Below are 18,995 nucleotides of genomic sequence, written 5' to 3' on the forward strand. Positions count from 1 at the left end.
GAAAAGTAAAGATACAATGGCTCACAGTCCTTAAATAGAACATTTATTTAGAAAACGTCAGTTACATCTTATTAACTGGATTATTTGTAATTTTTCGACATAATCACCCCCGTTATCCAAACATTTATTAAGTCGGTGTGCAAGCTTTTGTATCCCACAGTCCTGTTGTCGGAACCACATTTCAACTTCATCTTTGATCTTTCATCGTCGTGGAATGATTTTCCACCAAGATGTGACTTCAGGTAACGGAAGACATGGAAGTCGGTGGGCGCAAGGTTCGGTCTGTATAGCGGATGGTCCAATACGTCCCATTTCAATTGTTTGAGTAGTGCGTTGGTTACGACCGCTGTGTCAGGCCGAGCGTTGTCATAAAGCAAGCGGACTCCACTTGTCAGCATTCCCCTGCGATTGTTTTGAATTGCACTTCGAAGACGTTTCAAAGTCTGGCAATATGCAGCAGCATTAATTGTCGTTCCAGGAGGCATAAATTCCAACAGAAGAATGCCTTGTCTGACCCAAAAAACAGAAGCCATGATTTTCTTCGCTGAAATCGACGTTTTGCATTTCTTGGCTTTTGGTGAATGTGAATGACGCGCCGGCCAGAGTGGCCGAGCGGTTCTAGGCGCTGCAGTCTGGAACCGCGTGACTGCTACGGTCGCAGGTTCGAATCTTGCCTCGGGCATGGATGTGTGTGTTGCCCTTAGGTTAGTTAGGTTTAAGTAGTTCTAGGGGACTGATGACCTCAGAAGCTAAGTCCCATAGTGCTCAGAGCCATTCCGAATGGCGCCATTGCATTGATTGTTGCTTGGATTCAGGTGTATGATGATAAACCCACATCTCGTCACCTGTCACAATGTGATCAAGGAACTCATCACCTGCTTCAGCATAGCGTGTGAGGAAGTCGAGTGCAAAGCCCATCCTTTTCTTATTGTGTTCTTCCGTTAACAGTTTTGGAACCCAGCACGCACACAATTTCCTGTACCCTAACTTGACAATCACAACGTCATAAAGAGTTGTCATTGACACGTCCGGTATGATCTGAAGCAATTCTTTCAATGTGAGACGTCTATTCGCACGAATTGCTTCCTCCGTTCTCCGAAGAAGGGCATCAGAGATCACAGATGGCTGACCTATTCTTTGTTCGTCACGAACATCGATCCTACCTTCATAGAAATGACGACACCATTTCATTACATTTTGTCGATTCATAATGTTCCCATAAACAGAAACAATTTCTTTGTGAATATCCGCTGGTCGCTGACCTTTTGCACGAATAAAACGTATGACGGAGCGTACTTCGCATTTGGCGGGATTCTGAATCGGCGCAGCCATTTTAAACACGACCTGCTTCAACCAGAAGCAACGTTCAACTGCCGAACGACCGCGAGGAGAAAGCTAACGGTTCAAGGTTAACACCAGTGTTGCCAACTTGTTCGCCAAAACTCTTCTGTTCCTCTGGCGTACGGTGTATCTTTACTTTCCGAAATACCCTCGTACGTCTTCGCCCAAATACTGGCCATAGGAACTTCTCTGTCATCACCTTGGCAATGGTGTTCGTGCCGGGATGTGCGAGGCTGTGGACGCTGCCAAAACTGATTTTCCTAGCGACTGTGTCGCAAACGGCTTCGGTAGGTTCCTGGATCTATTGCACCAAATTAGATCTCTCCCACCCAGCAATCACACTTGGTTGAGTTTGAGGGACGTGGGGTTGTTTCTCAACAGCTGTTGTAGCTGCTCATCTGTGGCTTTATCAGCTCATAAGTGGCTATAATTTATCGTGGCGGAAACTCTGCCGATTCTCTTAGGCTGAGCTTCTGATAACTTTCGTGAAAAAAAAAAAAAAAAAAAAAAAAAAACGTAAGGGCGTCCAACGTTCTTACACGCTTTGCTGGATTGCTGTATCAATAGCCAACTGGCTGCGTCCACAACAATTGGCAGCGGTGCGTTATGGACTCAGTGAGACAACAGAACTGCTTTTTGCGAACTTGTCCTTATCATTTCGAATGCTTGCTGCGTGATGGGCGTCCATAGTAAGTGTTGCTTGCCTGTTGTGTTGCTCGCTGCTAGTGCATCCGTCAGTAATGCCTCAGGTAGATGGCGTCTATAAAAGTTGATGATTCCTAGGAATCAACGTAACTGTTATAACCTGTAGGTCGCGGAAAATTCCGTAGCGTCTCCACTTTTTCTTGAAAGAGTGGATAGCAGTGGTTGATACCTTGTGCCCGAGAAACGTCTCTTGTCTTGCCTCGTTTAATAATATGCCAAATTCCCTTATTCCGCCGATTACTGCTTTAAGGAGTTCTTCATACAGCTCAGCTGTCCTTGAGAATATTAATATCCCCCCGTCGGAGGTACGAGTCCTCCCTCGGGCATGGGTGTGTGTGTTGTCCTTAGCGTAGGTTAGTTTAAGTTAGTTTAATTAGTGTGTAAGCCTAGGGACCGATGACCTTAGCAGTTTGGTCCAATAGTCCTTACCACAAGAATACAAATACGTCATCAACATATGCAAAGCAGAAATCCAGAGCCCTCAACACCTCGTTTACAAATCTCTGTCAGGTCTGAGCCTCAACCCACATGTCATAAGGAGGAGTTGATACAGCCCGAAAGGTGTTAACTCAGCCATCTTGGGGATGTCTTCTTCAGTGACCGAAGTCTGGTTATAAGCTTTTCTATAGTCGACTACGGTGAAGATCGTAGCCCCAGATAAAACATTTGTAAAATCCCGCAAGTTTCGCACAGGATAGTGGTCAGATATTCTTTGTGCGTTAATCACGCCGGTAATCCTAGCAGGGTCTCCACGTGCCATCTCTCTTCCTAACGAGATGCAGTGGTGATGACCACAGTCTATCGAACCTTCGTACGATTCCTGCCTGCAACATGTGGTCAGACACCACGTTTGCCTCAGCAAACCGATTGGATGCTTGTCTTCTGGGCTATCGGGAGACTGGTTGGCTTGCGGTAGTCTCGATATGACGCATGGTGGTATGTACTACGTCTGTCCGTTACTCTGAATCTCCTGCTTCGTCTCATATGTGACCACTTCTACAAGTAACGCGACGGCGTTTATGGCACTACTGCCTATTGTGCACGTCTTGGCTTCACTTCTCCACTACTTGCACTGAGCTCAGCTGTAAACCCAGCTATTGGTCGTGGACGAAATCTGCCTCAAGGATCGGTTTTTTGCACACCAGCCAGCACGAATCTCCATTTAACACTCTTGCTGAACCCAATATTCACGGTCGCCTCGTGTTCTCTATACGCCCTGACAGGCGAGTTGTTACCGGCGGTTAAGTGGAGCGATGCGCCTACTGCCACTTCCTGTTTCTGCTTTACTTGCAGTGCACTAATGTCCGAGCGAGAATCGATCCCCACGCCCGGGTTCCCGGGTTCGATTCCCGGCGGGGTCAGAGATTTTCTCTGCGTCGTGATGACTGGGTGTTGTGTGATGTCCTTAGGTTAGTTAGGTTTAAGTAGTTCTAAGTTCTAGGGGACTGATGACCATAGATGTTAAGTCCCATAGTGCTCAGAGCCATTTGAACCATTTTTGAGAATCGATCACGTAGCACTGATTTGTCCTCCTGTTTGAAACATTCAAGCGATGTGACAACGTAAGCGGGTAAGCTGGCTGAGAAGCCTGCGTGTGCACAGAAGAGTCCCCTTGTATGACTGGGCCGATCTTGCGCGTTGCAACCTTGTTCCCTTCAATCACTCCTACATCTCTGTCCGTTGCAGTAATGCCCATCTCTGTGTCACTGCTCTAGTGTTCTTGTGTGGCTGTGTGGCGTGCTGCACCTACTGCAGACCGCTGTAACCGTTTGGGAATGAGCAGGCAATACGCATCTCGTGGCCCGCATGCCGAACTTTTCGTGATAATCAGCAAATTCTGCCTTCAGGACCTTGCCTCCGTTGTTCGGCTTTACCACTTCTCGTACTGTCTAGTTTCTTCAACTATAGCGCTGATAATTGCTTTAGCGTCTCTTTCCATTGTGACTTCAAGCCATGAAGCTGTTCGTCGACGGACTTCCTAAATTTCCGTCGTGTAGCTGCAGTCTCAGCTGTGCTGCGGTCATCGGCTTCCTGTTCTACTGCCAAGGTGCCTGCCTGCCCTGATGCTGGCTGCGTGCACCCTGTCGGCACAGAATTAATGTCGTCTTTCCCGCAAGAGATTATTGCTGTCTTCACTGGCAGCCAGCGACACATGTCGAAGGGTCTCATCCGACATCACTGTTTCTCCCACCCCCTGCTCGTGAGATGTCGCCAGAATTCAGAAGGCTTCCTGTCCCCGATACCTTTGAACTGTAGGATCTGTTTCATCCGTTGGTCTAACGACTTTCCCGTGCCTTGAACTACCACGTCTCTCAAGTGACGATAAGGCCCGTGTGCAGGAGGTTTCAAAATGACGTCCACCACTTGTGCGTCCAGGCTATTAACTGCAAACTTTGTATTGTCATTCGTGACTTTCTTGCCGTTCCTTAAATCTGTCTTTGTAGCTCTTCTTGTAAGCGTCAGTTTTTTCTTCATTTGATCTTGTATCTCTTCGTAATGCGAAGTTAACCCCTCGCTATGCATTATACTTGTCTTTGTTGCTTCTTTTTTGTTTCCAGGGTCACTATTTTACAGGCGTAACTCACAATTAAGCCTATAGATCAAACCTCTATCGAATGGTGAATACGAAAAAATTATATTACTCTTGTTAACAAGGAAAAACTAAGTTGTCAATCGATAAACTGCTCCGTCAAGAACATTATAGGGGCTATCGCAAACAATAACCGAGTACAAACAACTTAGCCGATTGACCAAAAAATTACTAACATTTCATTTGCTGTCCTTTACTGGCGTCTCCCGCAACCTAATTCCCACGTTATTGCCCTTCATCTTCTAGTTGTTCATCGCTCCGTTCAAAAACATTTTAAACAGCGGAGACGCCAAGTATCATCCTTGTCTCAGTCCTCCGCTAACCTTAAATGCCTGTGATAGTAACTTCCTAACTTAACACAAGAAGCGTTATCTGAATACAGCCTTCTAACAGCTTGTACACAACATTTATGAATGCTCTGGTTATTCATTGTTTCTAAATCAGAGAAAGCGGTGCACTGTAACTGGCATTATTCAAGTCCACAAAAACCGTGTTATGCGCCGTTCTCTTGTCAGTCACTTGTCTAATGCTATAGGACGTGCCTGCCGGAAGCCGTTTTGTTCTTCAAGTTCCTAAATTTCTCATTCAGTTATACACTCATGCCCATAAATTAAGGATAATTGCAGAATGTGGTGCCACACAACGTGGCACTACACAAAACTGACGCTAATAGCATAGGAACATAGGGAACACACACGACACAGATCTGTACGTTCACGGTATTGGTGATAAGTTGAGAAAACCGTCCCGAAACACATGTGCTACAAAACGCCACTGTTTGCTGCGCATGTACCCCGACATCAATATGAGATATGATCACCATGTACACGTACACAGGCCGCACAGACGGGTTGGCATACTCTGGATCAGATGGTCGAGCAGCTGCTGGGGTACAGCCTCCCATTCTTGTACCAGTGCCTGTCGGAGCTCCTGAAGTGTCCTAGGGATTTGAAGCCGTGCAGCGATACGTCGACGGAGAACATCCCAGACGTGCTCGATGGGGTTTATGTCTGTAGAACAGGCAGGCCACTCTATTCGCCTGATTTCTTCTGTTTCAAGGTACTCCTCCACGATGGCAGCTCGATGGGGACGTGCGTTATCATCCATCAGGAGGAAGGTGGGACCCACTGCACCCCTGAAGAGGCGGACATACTGGTGCAAAATGACGTCTCGATACACCTGACCTGTTACAGTTCCTCTGTCAAAGAAATGCAGGGGTGTACGTGCACCAATCATAATCCCACCCCACACCATCAAACCACGACCTGCATACAGGTCATTTTCAAGGATATTAAGGGGTTGGTATCTGGTTCCTGGTTCACGCCAGATGAAAACCCGGCGAGAGTCACTGTTCAGACTACACCTGGACTCTCGTCCGTGAACATAGCCTGGGACCTCTGTTCCAATGACCATGTACTGTGTTCTTGACACCAGGCTTTACGGGCTCTCCTGTGACCAGGGGTCAGTGGAATGCACCTTGCAGCTCTCCGGGCGAATAAACCATGTCTGTTCAGTCGTCTGTAGACTGTGTGTGTGGAGACAACTGTTCCAGTGGCTGCGCTAAGATCCCAAGCAAGGCTACCTGCAGTACCCCGTGGCCGTCTGCGGGCACTGATGGTGAGATATTGGTCTTCTTGTGGTGTTGTACATTGTGGACGTCCCGTACTGTAGCGGCTGTCTGCTGGAATCGTTACCATAATCTTGAGACCACACTTTTTGGCACACGGAGGGCCCGTGCTACGAACTGCTGTGTTTGACCAGCCTTCCGTCGCCCTAATATTCTATCCCTCATTACGTCATCAATTTGTGTTCTTTGAGCCATTTTCAACTCACAGTCACCATTAGCACGTCTGAAAACGTCTGCACACCTACTCGCTGCACCGTACTCTGACGTGCACCAACACACCTCTGCGTATGTGGACTGCTGCCAGCACCACCGTGCGACGACCGCAGGTCAGATGCACCGCATGGTCGTAACCCGAGGTGATTTAAACCGCAAACCGCTCACCAGAGCGTTGTTTCACCATGTATCAGCATTATTCTTAATTTGTGAGCATGAGTGTAGTTTTAAGGATCTTTTCTTATAGTCTCAATATAGAACTGAGACTTGTAATGCCTCGATAATCTGCGCAGCCATTTCTGCTTCCGTCATAATTTTTTTGGCTCATAACTGTACATATGTAAACCCCATACATAATTGTAATTACTTTCTTTTGTGTAATGAATACTTTTTTCGTGAGTGATGAGTTATGCCAGATTATTATCCCATAGGACGTCAGTGAATGAATGAATCTATGCAAAATATCGCACTGATTTTCATATCCAGAAAATTGACAACTATTCTTACGTCAAAAGTAGGTGAAACTTTATGTTGTAGCAGGTATATATGGTTTTTTCAACTTAAATTTTCATCGATATGCCCATCATGAACTCAAAACCCTCTACTCAATTTTTTGTTGATGCACTACGTTAATATTGAGATAGTTTTTTTCTTTTTTCTTTTTTTCAGTGAGAAAGTGGATGAGCTGTGGTTTTTCAAAGTTATGTATAACCAGTTAATAACTTTAAAAAATATATCATTTACTGTTTGTCGTTTACGTGTTTCCTTTACAATAATGCTTGTATCGTATGCAAAACGACTAATTCTGCCTTCTGATTTAAATAAATGATAAATAATTAACACAGAGCAATAACAGTAAGCAATAACATCAAGATGGTATGGTGTACCTTTGTACATTACTCGCGAATCCTAGTGAAAAATTTTCCTGCATCGTGTTTTTTAAGGTGGGAATCTGCAGAACCACGTGTTCCATAAAAACGTAATTGTACTAATAGAAAATTATAAGTAACACCATGGAATACCGTCGATAATTTCGCAGAAGCATCCCAACTGATGATATTTCACAATTTAAAAACTGTATTATGTGCTCGGTGAAAATATATTATATGCCTTAACACAACCGACCATTCGAAATACAAACTGTGATTGAATACATATTCCATTACTGAAAAGGTGGGTGACAGTTCTTGAATATTTAACCTTCTCAAAAATTTTAGAAAATGATGTAAGGCTTGAGGCTGGTTGGTGATTGTTGATATGTGTGGGCCAACATTTTGTTAGGCTGACCTAACAATAGTTTATTTTAATTTGATTGGTAAAATACTATGAATTAATGATGTATTAAACTTTCGAATGAGAACATTACATAATACAGGCACCCAACTTTGTGTTGTCTTAATGGAGACAGGATGCCTTATTACTAGAGCAACACATAAATAAATACAGTACACAGAACAGAAAAATGGAGAAAATAAAATAACTGCTACATATAATTGTAATACAGTACCTATCAAGGGCAAGACATGCTTCATTTACAACATTACGATGTGGAATAGGAAATCCCTCTTTACAACTACTAACAGTAATTTCACTATACAGGGCTATTACAAATGATTGAAGCGATTTCATAAATTCACTGTAGCTCCATTCATTGACATATGGTCATGAGACACTACAGATACGTAGAAAAACTCTTAAATTTTTGTTCGGCTGAAGCCGCACTTCAGGTTTCTGCCTCCAGAGCGCTCGAGAGCGCAGTCAGACAAAATGGCGACAGGAGCCGAGAAAGCGTATGTCGTGCTTGAAATGCACTCACATCAGTCAGTCATAACAGTGCAACGACACTTCAGGACGAAGTTCAACAAAGATCCACCAACTGCTAACTCCATTCGGCGATGGTATGCGCAGTTTAAAGCTTCTGGATGCCTCTGTAAGGGGAAATCAACGGGTCGGCCTGCAGTGAGCGAAGAAACGGTAGAACGCGTGCGGGCAAGTTTCACGCGTAGCCCGCGGAAGTCGGCGAATAAAGCAAGCAGGGAGCTATTTTCATCTTTCAACAGGATGGTGCTCCACCGCACTTCCATCATGATGTTCGGCATTTCTTAAACAGGAGATTGGAAAACCGATGGATCGGTCGTGGTGGAGATCATGATCAGCAATTCATGTCGTGGCCTTCACGCTCTCCCGACTTAACCCCATGCGATTTCTTTCTGTGGGGTTATGTGAAAGATTCCGTGTTTAAACCTCCTCTACCAAGAAACGTGCCAGAACTGAGAGCTCGCATCAACGATGCTTTCGAACTCATTGATGGGGACATGCTGCGCCGAGTGTGGGAGGAACTTGATTATCGGCTTGATGTCTGCCGAATCACTAAAGGGGCACACATCGAACGTTTGTGAATGCCTAAAATACTTTTTGAGTTTTTGTATGTGTGTGCAAAGCATTGTGAAAATATCTCAAATAATAAAGTTATTGTAGAGCTGTGAAATCGCTTCAATCATTTGTAATAACCCTGTATTATTGAAATTCTACGATCAGTCAGTGATACTTACTTACCATGTCATCGTCCCTGATTTCTGTCACATATTCGTCATCGAACTGCAAAGTGGTCCCTTGAGGGCTGTTTTCAGGTATACGAGTCACAAATCTGACAAGAAAAAAAAAAAAGCCACATTATACTTGAATTAAAGACAAAATACACAATAAATATATGATTTTCCACATTCATGGTGGCTCAAGTGAATATTCACCCAAATCGATTGTACTACCGCCTCCTTCTTCTTAATCGTAAAATACCCAGTGTTCATTATACAGGGTGGTCCATTGATCGTCACCGGGCCAAATATCTCACGAAATCAGCGTCAAACGAAAAAATTACAAAGAACGAAACTTGTCTAGATTGAAGGGGGAAGCCACATGGCGCTATGGTTGGTCCGCTAGATGACGCTGCCATAGGTCAAACGGATATCAACTGCATTTTTTAAAAATAGGAACCCACATTTTTTATTACATATTCGTGTAGTACGTAGAGAAACATGAACGTTTCAGTTGGACCACTTTTTTCACTTTGTGATAGATGGCACTGTAATAGTCACAAACATATGGCTCACAATTTTAGACGAACAGTTGGTATCAGGTAGGTTTTTTAAATTAAAGTACAGAACGTAAGTAAGTTTGAACATTTTATTTCGGTTGTTCCAATGTGATACATGTACCTTTGTGAACTTATCATTTCTGAGAACGCATGCTGTTACAGCGTGATTACCTGTAAATACCACATTAATGCAATAAATGCTCAAAATGCTGTCCGTCAACCTCAATGCATTTGGCAATATGTGTAAAACATTCCTCTCAACAGGGAGTAGTTCGCCTTCCGTAATGTTCGCATATGCATTGACAATGCGCTGACGCATGTTGTCAAGTGTTGTCGGTGGGTCACGATAGCAAACATCCTTCAACTTTCCCCACAGAGAGAAATCCGCGGACGTCAGATCCGGTGAACGTGCGGGCCATGGTATGGTGCTTCGACGACCAATCCACCTGTCATAAAATATGCTATTCAATACCGCTTCAACCGCTCGCGATCTATGTGCCCAACATCCATCATGTTGGAAGTACATCGCCATTCTGCCATGCAGTGAAACATCTTGTAGTAACATCGGTAGGACATTACGTAGGAAATCAGAACACATTGCACCATTCAGATTGCCATCGATAAAATGGGGGCCAATTATCCTTCCCCCCATAATGCCGTACCATACATTAACCCGCCAAGATCGCTGATGTTCCACTTGTCGCAGCCGTCGTGGATTTTCCGTTTCCCAGTAGTGCATATTATGCCGGTTTACGTTACCGCTGTTGGTGAATGACGCTTCGTCACTAAATAGAACGCGTGCAAAAAATCTGTCATCGTCCCGTAATTTCTCTTGTGCCCAGTGGCAGAACTGTACACGACGTTCAAAGTCGTCGCCATGCAATGCCTGGTGCGTAGAAATATGGTACAGGTGCAATCGATGTTGGTGTAGCATTCTCAACACCGACGTTTTTGAGATTCCCGATTCTCGCGCAATTTGTCTGCTACTGATGTGCGAATTAGCCGCAACAGCATCTAAAACACCTACTTGGGCGTCATCTTTTGTTGCAGGTCGTGGTTGACGTTTCACACGTGGCTGAACACTTACTGTTTCCTTAAATAACGTAACTATCCGGCGAACGGTCCGGACACTTGGATGATGTCGTTCAGGATACCGAGCAGCATACATAGCACACGCCCGTTGGGCATTTTGATCACAATAACCATACATCAGCACGATATCGACTTTTTCTGCAATTGGTAAACGGTCCATTTTAAGACGGGTAATGTATCACGAAGCAAATACCGTCCGCACTGGCGGAATGTTACGTGATACCACGTACTTATATGTTTGTGGCTATTACAGCGCCATCTATCACAAAGCGAAAAAGGTGGTCCAACTAAAACATTCATATTTCTTTAGGTACTACGCGAATATGTAATAAAAATAGGGGTTCCTATTTTTAAAAAACGCAGTTGATTTCCGTGTGACCTATGGCAGCGCCATCTAGCGGGCCAACCATAGTGATATCTGGTTTTCCCCCTTCAAGCTAGACGAGTTTCGTTCTTTGTAGTTTTTTTCGTTTGATGCTTATTTAGTGAGATATTTGGTCCGGTCACTATCAATGGACCACCCTGTATAGGTTTATTAATGTCAATATGAGAAAATTAGTCCTGTGCCACCATAGATTCCACTTCAGCACGTTGTAGAGGTTTTATAACTATTTTTACTATTATTTTATTATTATAATTAGCCAGTGTATTATATTCTGTGCTATAATATAAATGTATGTGTGAGTGTAGTGGTATGTTTGTGTGATTGAATACGAGCCTATTATCACGCTAGGCTCCTCGTATGCACACGAGTCGTGAAAGCTATCGCGACATCACGTATTCCCTCCACTTTTTATCACAGGCACGCCAGAGGAACAACTGAAACGCCCGCAAATAATATTCAGTAGTGTGAGAGTCGGTAGATCACGTGCTTCAGTTGATAGTGTTATCAACAGTCCTACTACGCCACCGACTACTGCACGTAGCGATGATACTGGCGAATGTCCGATAGGCGCAATGAATTACACCGTCCGACAAGAAAAATGAACCACCCAGAAAACAGTCGAATGTCGGTGTAACTTCGTACACCCATACACCATTGCGGGGAATGTAAATGACCGGTAGAATGGCGGACAGGATGCGTCGGTGTTGTTACCAGGCCTGAAAGGGTATACGGGGTGTTACAAAAAGGTACGGCCAAACTTTCAGGAAACATTCCTCACACACAAATAAAGAAAAGATGTTATGTGGACATGTGTCCGAAAACGCTTAATTTCCATGTTAGAGCTCATTTTAGTTTCGTCAGTATGTACTGTACTTCCTTGATTCACCGCCAGTTGGCCCAATTGAAGGAAGGTAATGTTGACTTCGGTGCTTGTGTTGAAATGCGACTCATTGCTCTACAGTACTAGCATGAAGCACATCAGTACGTAGCATCAACAGGTTAGTGTTCATCACGAACGTGGTTTTGCAGTCAGTGCAATGTTTACAAATGCGGAGTTGGCAGATGCCCATTCGATGTATGGATTAGCACGGGGCAATAGCCGTGGCACGGTACGTCTGTATCGAGACAGATTTCCAGAACGAAGGTGTCCCGACAGGAAGACGTTCGAAGCAATTGATCGGCGTCTTAGGGAGCACGGAACATTCCAGCCTATGACTCGCAACTGGGGAAGACCTAGAACAACGAGGACACCTGCAATGGACGAGGCAATTCTTCGTGCAGTTGACGATAACCCTAATGTCAGCGTCAGAGAAGTGGCTGCTGTACAAGGTAACGTTGACCACGTCACTGTACGGAGAGTGCTACGGGAGAACCAGTTGTTTCCGTACCATGTACAGCGTGTGCAGGCACTATCAGCAGCTGATTGGCCTCCATGGGTACACTTCTGCGAATGGTTCATCCAACAATGTGTCAGTCCTCGTTTCAGTGCAAATGTTCTCTTTACGGATGAGGCTTCATTCCAACGTGATCAAATTGCAAATTTTCACAATCAGCATGTGTGGGCTGACGAGAATCCGCACGCAGTTGTGCAATCACGTCATCAACACAGATTTTCTGTGAACGTTTGGGCAGGCATCGTTGGTGATGTCTTGATTGTGCCCCATGTTCTTCCACCTACGCTCAATGGAGCACGTTATCATGATTTCATACGGTATACTCTACCTGTGCTGCTAGAGCATGTGTCTTTACAAGTGCGACACAACATGTGGTTCATGCACGATGGAGCTCCTGCACATTTCAGTCGAAGTGTTCGTACGCTTCTCAACAACAGATTCGGTGACCGATGGATTGGTAGAGGCGGACCAATTCCATGGCCTCCACGCTCTCTTGACCTCAACCCTCTCGACTTTCATTTATGGGGGCATTTGAAAGCTCTTGTCTACGCAACCCCGGTACCAAATGTAGAGACTCCTCGTGCTCGTATTGTGGACGGCTGTGATACAATACGCCATTCTCCAGGGCTGCATTGGCGCATTGGGGATTCCATGTACGGAGTGTGGATGCATGTATCCTCGCTAACGGAGGACATTTTGAACATTTCCTGTAACAAAGAGTTTGAATTCACGCTGGTACGTTCTGTTGCTGTTTCCATTCCATGATTAATGTGATTTGAAGAGAAGTAATAAAATGAGCTCTAACATGGAAAGTAAGCGTTTCCGGACACATGTCCACATAACATATTTTCTTTCTTTGTGTGTGAGGAATGTTTCCTGAAAGTTTGGCCGTACCTTCTTGTAACACCCTGTATAATGGAAGTGAACATCTTCTGAAAAAAAAAACCAATATCCCTATCTTCGGTTTGCTGCAGAATCCTTGAACATATTCCCAGTTTGAATATAATAAAGTTTCCTGAGACTGAGAAGTTTTTGTCCACGAATCAGCATGGTTTTAGAAAGCATCGCTCGCTTTAAGCTCATACTCCCTGAGCCGTGGCGGCTCATATAGATAGTGCCACTCTGGTGGTTTATCTTTCCTGCCACGGTGAGGGCGGTAAGCAGCGCCCTCTGGGGCCTACGCGAGGAGTAAAGAAGCGAGGTCCTGTGGGGGTGTGCTCCGGGACGTGGTGGAAGACGGTTGTCGGGTTGACGCAGCGAGTGTGGGACCGGACCTATCGCATGGAGATATACACTCCTGGAAATGGAAAAAAGAACACATTGACACCGGTGTGTCAGACCCACCATACTTGCTCCGGACACTGCGAGAGGGCTGTACAAGCAATGATCACACGCACGGCACAGCGGACACACCAGGAACCGCGGTGTTGGCCGTCGAATGGCGCTAGCTGCGCAGCATTTGTGCACCGCCGCCGTCAGTGTCAGCCAGTTTGCCGTGGCATACGGAGCTCCATCGCAGTCTTTAACACGGGTAGCATGCCGCGACAGCGTGGACGTGATCCGTATGTGCAGTTGACGGACTTTGAGCGAGGGCATATAGTGGGCATGCGGGAGGCCGGGTGGACATACCGCCGAATTGCTCAACACGTGGGGCGTGAGGTCTCCACAGTACATCGATGTTGTCGCCAGTGGTCGGCGGAAGGTGCACGTGCCCGTCGACCTGGGACCGGACCGCAGCGACGCACGGATGCACGCCAAGACCGTAGGATCCTACGCAGTGCCGTAGGGGACCGCACCACCACTTCCCAGCAAATTAGGGACACTGTTGCTCCTGGGGTATCGGCGAGGACCATTCGCAACCGTCTCCATGAAGCTGGGCTACGGTCCCGCACACCGTTAGGCCGTCTTCCGCTCACGCCCCAACATCGTGCAGCCCGCCTCCAGTGGTGTCGCGACAGGCGTGAATGGAGGGACGAATGGAGACGTGTCGTCTTCAGCGATGAGAGTCGCTTCTGCCTTGGTGCCAATGATGGTCGTATGCGTGTTTGGCGCCGTGCAGGTGAGCGCCACAATCAGGACTGCATACGACCGAGGCACACAGGGCCAACACCCGGCATCATGGTGTGGGGAGCGATCTCCTACACTGGCCGTACACCACTGGTGATCGTCGAGGGGACACTGAATAGTGCACGGTACATCCAAACCGTCATCGAACCCATCGTTCTACCATTCCTAGACCGGGAAGGGAACTTGCTGTTCCAACAGGACAATGCACGTCCGCATGTATCCCGTGCCACCCAACGTGCTCTAGAAGGTGTAAGTCAACTACCCTGGCCAGCAAGTTCTCCGGATCTGTCCCCCATTGAGCATGTTTGGGACTGGATGAAGCGTCGTCTCACGCGGTCTGCACGTCCAGCACGAACGCTGGTCCAACTGGGGCGCCAGGTGGAAATGGCATGGCAAGCCGTTCCACAGGACTACATCCAGCATCTCTACGATCGTCTCCATGGGAGAATAGCAGCCTGCATTGCTGCGAAAGGTGAATATACACTGTACTAGTGCCGACATTGTGCATGCTCTGTTGCCTGTGTCTATGTGCCTGTGGTTCTGTCAGTGTGATCATGTGATGTACCTGACCCCAGGAATGTGTCAATAAAGTTTCCCCTTCCTGGGACAATGAATTCACGGTGTTCTTATTTCAATTTCCAGGAGTGTACAAGTTAGCTCTGAACGGAAGCCGCCGTAGCAAGCAGCGGGAAGCGGGCGTCCTGTAATTTGTGTGAAGGAGTAACGATTTTTGCATTGGATGTCCCAGTGGCTCCCGAGAGTTGCAGTGGCTGCTTTCGGAGAAGAGAATTGGTAAGAGCTTGTGTCTACGCTCTTTTCCGTACGATGTTGCTGCCTGCCGTTATAAACGGGTGAAAATCAGGCGCTTGTATTGACTATACGGGAAATGGTGATGTAAAATTACATTGTGATTGAGTCTCACTTGTACTGCGACAATTTAGAGGCGAAAACTGTGGTGGTTTCATTAGGTCTGGTTCTTTGCTGTGCAGCTAAGGGAGTCAGTTATTTGGCGTAACTGAGGGAGCACCATTATGTTGGTCTAAGTGATACGATCTCCACGTTTTGTCTATGGCTTTGCGTATCGAAATACACGTGTGAGTAATTTGTTATTGTATTGATGGTTATGTTGTAAAGACTGTTCTCTGGCGTGTTAAATCACACGCTGATTTGTAGCCAATCTAAGCAGAAGTTACCATTGCTACTTGCTTACGTGCTACTGTCCTTATGATTGGCGTTGTTTGTCTTTTGATTGTGGGTGTTCTCACGTTTTTTTTAAAAAAAATACGGCTACTATTCATAAGGATTGTCTAGTAAGGAAATTGCTTAAGCTTTTATCATATTCTGGTCTGTTTGCCTATCACATTGGCTTTCTATGCAGTAAATGAAGGAATGTGTGTGGTGGTTCAAGATTGTAGGCTGACTAGTATTTGAACTGGTGTAGAGGTTAAGGGCGAGATCAGCATCCCGCAAAGCCGCACGCTGCGAGTGGTTAAATGTTCCGCTATTGGGGAGCCGGCTCCCTGTTCTTGGATTTTGTAAGGATACGTGATGAGTGCATCACTGTAGTTTTTTGCGTGCTAAATTGCGGGGTGTCGGTGCCGTCCTAGGGCTAGACTTGTGATGTATGTTATGTTGAAAGGGAATTAACTGTACCAAACTTAAGAGAGCTTTTAGTTTGTTTTAGGTCTGTACATGGAATGATGTTGATATTTTGTCGATTGCGACAATAACTTCCTGTGTGGGCAGATCCTCTGAGGGACTTGTATTGTACTGTTTCAGTGCAGTCCACCTGAAACTTGCTGCTTAAAACTTGGGACTGCAGCTCTCTGATGTTATATATTATTGTTTAATCTTAAATGTCTTGGATGTAACATGGTTGTTGAGGATTATGTAATTAATTTTGATCGCTGGTTCCTTAAAGGAAGTGTTTCGTTTTAAAATATGTGCTCGGTCAGAGCCAATTTAAATATGATTTTAACTCATCAATCAAATTTTCTAGTCTTGCTTTCTTAAAAGGTTTTCAGTTAAATGATTGCTATTTGCCTGTTTAAATGTTTGAGTGACTTAAAGGAAAAGAATATTATTTTGTAATTTGTACTGATTGTTACTTTTGGGTAATACCTGACTTATGTGTTCAATAAATGAATGTCTAGTCAATGGTGATGCACTGTTCTATCGCTAGCCTACCCCTTCCACTCCACAGCCTATTGAGCTGCTTTGTGTCGAAATTGTGTTCAGATCACCCTTCTGACCTGACACTTCACTGCCTTTCTCTCGCATGATATACTGCGAACTATGAATGAAGGGCAACAGGCAGATTCCGTATTTCTAAATTTCCGGACGGTGTTTAACACGGTGCCTCAGGGCAGGCAGTTAATGAAGGTACGAGCATATGGAATAAGTTCACTGATACGTGAGTGGCTCGAAGATTATTTATTTATTTAGCGTATGGCTAATACAGACATATCATGAAATTACATATACATATGTACATATTGACACATAAGAAACTTAAGTTTGTCTTTACAACTGAATATCCAGTCCTTCAATCCAGCGCACTGCATCTGGAGTTGCTAGCAGGAAGTCGTCTTTGGCGCCGTGATAGGCTCGAATCCTGCATTCACTGACAATGTGGTGAACAGTCTGGTATGGAGCCCCGCAGTCACAAGCTGGATCAGGCAGCTTCTTCCACTTAAAGAGAGCATCCCCGCATCGCCCATGGCTGGTACGGATTCTGTTGAGAGTAGACCACGTCTTGCGTGGTAAGTCGAATCCACTTGGAAGTTTAGCACCTGAGAAGATGTTATGCAGGTGCACATCTGTCACTGCTTCCCACCGACCTTTCCATTCTTCAAGAGGTTTGAAATTCTTGGCAACCATGTCAGCAGCATCGCACAGAGTTGGATGACGTGATTTCAGTCTCTTGCGATTTAAAAGTGGCAGGTCGCAATGCACGGGTAGGTTAGAATTCCTGGAGATCTTGTGGAATTCTCTCATAAGGGCAGTACATCTGCGTAGATCAGGAGGCATTATACCGGTTAACAGTGGAAGCCAATAAACTGGAGTAGATCTGATTGTGCCAGATATTATGCGCATTGTCGTATTCAGCTGGGTATCAACAAGCCTTGTATGATGACTATTTATCCGAACAGGTGCACAATACTCAGCACTTGAGTATACCAAGCCCAGAGCTGAAGTTCGCAGGGTGATTGCTGAAGATCCCCAGGTAGTTCCGCATAGCTTATGGAGGATGTTGTTTCGAGTCCTCAGCTTTTGAGCTAAGTTAAGAAGGTGTTGTTTGAAGCATAGTGTACGATCCAGGATGACACCAAGATATTTTGGGTTCCAGTTGTGACGAAGAATTTTGCCTCTGAAACTTACCTCCAGTTTTACGTTCGCCAACTGGTTATTTAGATGGAAGCAACACACTTCTGTTTTACTCACACTGGGTTGGAGTCTCCAGATTTTGAAGTAATTGTCTAATGCAGACAGGTCATTGGCTAAAATCTCTTCTGTTGTCGTCATTTCCTGGTGTTTGACGGCTAGAGCCAGGTCATCGGCGTAGCAGTATTTTCTGGACGAAGTGTCAGGTAGAACAGATAGATATAGGTTGAACAGTAAGGGTGAGAGAACCGATCCTTGAGGCAATCCGTTGTTCAGCTTCCTCTCCTTACTTATGTTGCTTCCAGTGATTACCTGGAACTTCCGATCACTTAGCATGCTGTTAATCAGTCGAGCCATTGTTCTGCAAGGTATGATGCGGAGAAATTTGTAGATAAGGCCTTCCCTCCACACAGTGTCGAAGGCGGCAGTTAGCTCAACAAATGCCACAGATGTTTTCTGCTTCATTTGGTATCCTGACTCTATGAAGGATGTGAGAGACAATACTTGGTCGCAGCAGCTACGCCCTGGTCTGAAGCCTGCCTGATCAACTGGAACGTTCTCTAAGATAGCGCTACTTATTCTGTTATATATTAGCCTTTCAAAAAGCTTGTAGCAGCAGCTGAGTAGGGAAATGGGGCGATAGTTTTCTACCCTGTTGCGGTTTGCCAGGTTTCAGAACAGATATTATCTTCACCTTTTTAAACTCAGATGGAAGTTGACCAGTCAGCAGGATGTCAGTAAAGAATTCTGCCAGCCATTTCTTAGCTTTTCCTCCCATATGGATCAGGAATTCTGGGTGGATACCATCGAATCCAGGTGCCTTAAGAGGTTTGAGGTCCTTCAGTCCAGAGTCAATGTCTGAAACCGTGAAGGGATGGGTACACTCAGATGAGGGAGATGCTTCTTTTTAAGGTCACGAAGCTGTCGTCTGATATGTCTTGTATGTTTCTTGTCAGGAGGTACTCTTGAGGTGGTAATGATGTGGGAAGCAATTTGGTCTGGTGTTACTTCGGAATTTTTTCTGCATGCTGGTGCACTTCCTCCCAGTTTTCTCAGAAGACTCCATGCTTTCCTGCTCGAGTGGGTAAAGTCCATAGTTTTGA

General features: G+C 45.4%; 1 protein-coding gene across 1 annotated transcript in view; it reads right to left on the reverse strand.

Moving 5' to 3' along the window:
- LOC126455440 (cadherin-86C-like) overlaps nucleotides 1-18,995 on the reverse strand; it is a 290,066-nt gene that overhangs the window by 177,065 nt on the left and 94,006 nt on the right. The window contains exon 9 of the mRNA XM_050091193.1: nucleotides 9,033-9,123. Coding sequence (XP_049947150.1) covers nucleotides 9,033-9,123 — 91 coding nt within the window. The remainder of the gene's footprint in view (nucleotides 1-9,032; nucleotides 9,124-18,995) is intronic.

This window comes from Schistocerca serialis, chromosome 1 (assembly GCF_023864345.2).
Source record: "Schistocerca serialis cubense isolate TAMUIC-IGC-003099 chromosome 1, iqSchSeri2.2, whole genome shotgun sequence".
Classification (NCBI taxonomy): Eukaryota; Metazoa; Arthropoda; class Insecta; order Orthoptera; family Acrididae; genus Schistocerca; species Schistocerca serialis.